Here is a 4,268-nt window from a genome sequence, read left to right on the forward strand (position 1 = left end):
CAGCAACTACATCGTAAAGTTTGCAGACGACACCACCGTGGTGGGATGTATCTCGGGGGGGGACGAGGCGGCGTACAGGGATGAGGTAGAGCAACTGAGCAAGCTGTGCAAGGTTAACAACCTGCTGCTAAACAAGTCAAAGACCCAGGAATTCATCGTAGACTTCAGGAGGAAAAAGTCCGAGATCCAGCCCCTGCTCATCGACGGAGAGAGCGTGGAGAGAGTCTCAACCCTCCGATTCCTGGGACATCACATGCGGGATGACCTGGCCTGGAAGGACAACACAAAAGGCACCATCAAGAGGGCACAACAGCGGCTATACACCCTGAGATGCCTCAGGAAAGAACACAACAAGCAGGAGATACTGGTGGCCTTCTACCGCGGCGCAGTGGAGAGCATCCTCACCTACGGCATCTGCAACTGGTTCCACAGCTGCACAACAGCGGAGAGAAACGCGCTACAGAGAGTCGTGAGAACAGCACAGAAGATCACCGGCGCCCCCCTCCCCTCTCTGGAAGAGCTGTACAACACACGCTGTCTCAGGAAGGCCTCCAAGATCTCCAGGGACCCGACCCACCCTGGGCACGTACACTTTATCAGGCTGCCCTCGAATAGGAGGTACAGGACCCCGGCCGCTAAGACAAACAGACTGAAGAACTGCTTCTACCACAGGGCCGTCAAGTCCCTAAACACAGCAAAGGCCTAAGTTCTGGGCCCAGGACAGTCCGGACGGATTGTATGGCAGCTAGTGCTGAGGCACAAACATGTGACGCGATCTGGTGGAATGATCAAAGAGGGGGCAAAGTCATTTTTCTGTTTTTTACATATGCTTAAACTACAGATTGTAATCTTTCAAATGATGTGTCATACATAGACATCGGGAAAAAATGTAAGACAACATCAGTATTTGAAACTTGTTAACCCTGAAAACTAAATCCTGAGAAAAAGCCCTTCAAAGATTTGGGACTTTTTCACACCTTCACACAGGCAGGTAATGGGCGGTAACAATAGCTGGTCAACCCCACCCCCAACCACTCCCCCTCTAGCTTGACAGCTATCAGCTGTCAATACTGGTCACTGGGTCAGACAGCTATAGTTATACAGCTATAACATTATTACCTAGCAAGGTATTACCTAAGCTAATTACCCAGCTTATTATTATTTATGGTTGTTGTAACTGTTATAGTTAGTCTTGTAATGATACAAAAAAGTATTCAATCAGAATCAGAATTTATTTTACAGTACACGAGCATAGGTAGGATAAAGATATCACTGTAAATATTGTGTCATACACAGAATATGGGCACACTTCACAAACACGTCACGTCATGTCGACCAAAGCACATCTAATAAAAATAAAAATATATGGGCACACTTCACACCAATATTGCACGTCACGTCATGTCGACCAAAGCACAAAAAAAGTGTACCAAATCACAGTACTGCAATCAGAATGAACCATGTAAAAAAAGTAGGAGTAAAAAAGTGGCACGTTATTACAGTGATAAATTGCTCCTATCCGAGGCACAGAGTTACAGCTCAAATCTAGACTTTATAAAATAACATCAGGCATGACTAATATTAAGGAGGAAAAAGCAGAACAATACTGCGGCAAGCTGTGCAAAGTACAATCAGTGTGCAATTCCTGCATTCCTCCTGTGTGTTTGTCCTGCAGCTACAAACGGACAGCCTTTTTCTGAGGTGCCTTTTTCAGAGGTGCTGTGGAGTCTGGTGGGCAGGGGCATGTAGTGTCTTTCGCCTCATCAGTACAGAATTCTCTGATCTTGTCAAAAAGGTACTTCTGTCTGGCCACGTCAAGTCCGGGTGGGGCTTGCACAGGAAGATCACCTCTGGGGGGCTTGACATCAGTGTGTTTCAGTAGCTGAAACTCGACTGGTACTGCCCCGTCGTATTCCCAGGCTATAACCACGCCAGGTTTCCGAGCATCAAAGCTGCAACAGAATGAAGACAATGCATTAAATGATTGCCCACAGTAAATGATATTATATGACCGCCATACTATGTTCATAAAATGAAATAGGTAAATACATGACAATGAATTACCTGAAGTGATGGTAACTCTTAATCTGTGGGAGCTTTCGGAAGTAGCCACCCAGATGCTTTTGCCAGTCGTAGGTTTGAACCAGCACGGTGCCATTCTCCAGGCCTACAAGCTGGGGGATGTTGACGTGTTTCACTGGAGAGCTGGCCCTCACGACTTTAACAATGTCATCCAAAGTGTCCACTCTGGTCTTCCTGAAGCACTGCTTGATAAGGCCAAAGCACCAGTCGGGGCCAAACTTGGTGTGGCCTGCAATCAGGAAGTGGAGGCCCAGTGTCTTGTGAAGGCCATGCATGGTCCGCCATGCACAGTACCACAGCATGAAGTTGTTCTTGTTTTGGACACTGCAGTTGTCACAGTTCAGGTCCACGTATGTTTCTCCAACTCCATACTTCTCGAAGAAGTGATGCAGGTAATTGATGACTGCGTTGCTGCCCTTACTCGATGACATCCCTTCATCGATGAGGTAGTTCACCTGCTTAGGCATCCCTTCGCAGGAGACACCAAAGATGCTGCACTTGCGTGGAGTCAGAAAGTACATGGGCCCTGGTTGATGAGGGTCAGAGGGGTAGTGGACCTAAGAAAGAGAGGCAAAAGAGGAAGATAAGAAAAAGATTAGATGCAGTGAAAAGTAACATCACAGAGGTGTGTGTGTGGGTAAATGAAATTCAATCAACCAAATCAACAGTGTCATAGGATGAAGTTATTCTCACCTGTTGTGCAAAATCAAAACTGTTTGCACATTAGCATGGCTATCACAGTGTATACACAGGGCCTGGCTGTTAACACAGCCATCAGTCAAGTCATTTTAAAAAGTTGTTTTAGCATATTTAACACAATGTAACATATTTTACATTATGTTACATTTCTGTAATCTTGGATTTTAGTCCCACACACACATGTCATGTACATTTCAAGCCTGCAAACTGTGACACTTTAAAACAGGGGTCGGCAATAGGCGGCCCGTGGGCCATTGCTGGCCCGTCACCAATAATATTTGGCCCAGCAGATTATTTTGAGAATCCACTTTTTATTTTTTATTTTTTTAATTTTTTTATAATAATATCGGACCGACAGTCCCACATATAGCGCCTATAATGTCCGAATAGAGAATCGAACTCCACCTGAATAATGCTTATTGTACTTTTATCCATGTTGAGAGTGAATGACACAGGGACAGACAATCAGGCAGCAAGGTGCACCGAAGCGCACTGACGCTGAACCCCTCAGAGTGAATCATAAGCAGGTGGACAACGCGTCACGGTGCTGAAATAGCCGACATACCGTGTGTGGTTTGAACAAAATAACACGAGCTCAGTAAGCCATTCAAACGTAATGTTTACGTATATGTGACTGCAACACACATATGAACAGTAACAACGCAAATTCTGTTTAATTTTCTGAAAAACATTGAAAACAAAATCGGCGCAAACAAAAAGCATCTCCCATCGGTCAGTATTTGCTTGATATCTGGTGATATTGACGTCACTTTAATCCACAGGCAGTTCTCAAGGTTTTTATGCATCCATCGATTCCTCTCGTGCGTCTTTATCGCATTCATTGACGAAAAGGACGACTCGCATATAGAAAGGGAACATTGTGAGCACGGAAAATGTCTCTCACAACGGCTTTGCATTGATGAAACCAGGTAGGATGAACGTATAGTTCGCTGTCCATTCCTCTTTAAATGCCCTGTTTCCACCGTCAACTTTCCTCTTTAGACCTTTGGAGAGTGACATTATGTTTCTCTTGCTAGCAGGTTAAATGTTTGGCTAACTTCACCCGGCACGCAAACAACCAATCCAATAATAATAATGTGACCTTGTCTGGGAGGAGGGGGGAATAATTATCAGAATGAAACTATGTTACATAATTATTAGAATAAGTTAGGCTACGCTACATCGTCAGTCCACACATTTATTATTCAAAAATATGGAAAAGTGTGAAACTACGTTTCAACGTTGTTGAGAATCACAACACAAACTCGCTAATGAAGCCAAAATACTGCAACATAATGGATTGGACAGCTACCTAGTTAACTAGAACACTACTTTACATTGTTAGCAGGCTCACAAAACAAGCTGTGTTAGTTGACTAGCGATGTGTACAGTCGAAAGAAAAGTCAAAGCATTAGAACGTGTCACATTTTTAAACAATCAATTACTTAAATTAGCCTTTGATTATGTTCGGGCCCGCCATCTAGTGG

General features: G+C 44.4%; 1 protein-coding gene across 1 annotated transcript; it reads right to left on the reverse strand.

Moving 5' to 3' along the window:
* Window positions 1-1,302: 1,302 nt before the first annotated feature.
* LOC308159779 (uncharacterized protein) lies at window positions 1,303-2,558 on the reverse strand. Its single transcript, XM_080533593.1, has 2 exons — window positions 2,065-2,558; window positions 1,303-1,952 (listed from the first exon to the last, which is right to left on the reverse strand). The coding sequence occupies exons 1-2, from the start codon at window positions 2,547-2,549 to the stop codon at window positions 1,676-1,678; spliced, it is 762 nt and encodes a 253-aa protein (XP_080389719.1). The 5' UTR covers window positions 2,550-2,558; the 3' UTR covers window positions 1,303-1,675.
* Between the last annotated feature and the right edge of the window lie 1,710 nt (window positions 2,559-4,268).

The sequence above is a fragment of the Nansenia antarctica genome, assembly GCF_963989245.1.
Source record: "Nansenia antarctica genome assembly, chromosome: 6".
NCBI lineage: Eukaryota > Metazoa > Chordata > Actinopteri > Argentiniformes > Microstomatidae > Nansenia > Nansenia antarctica.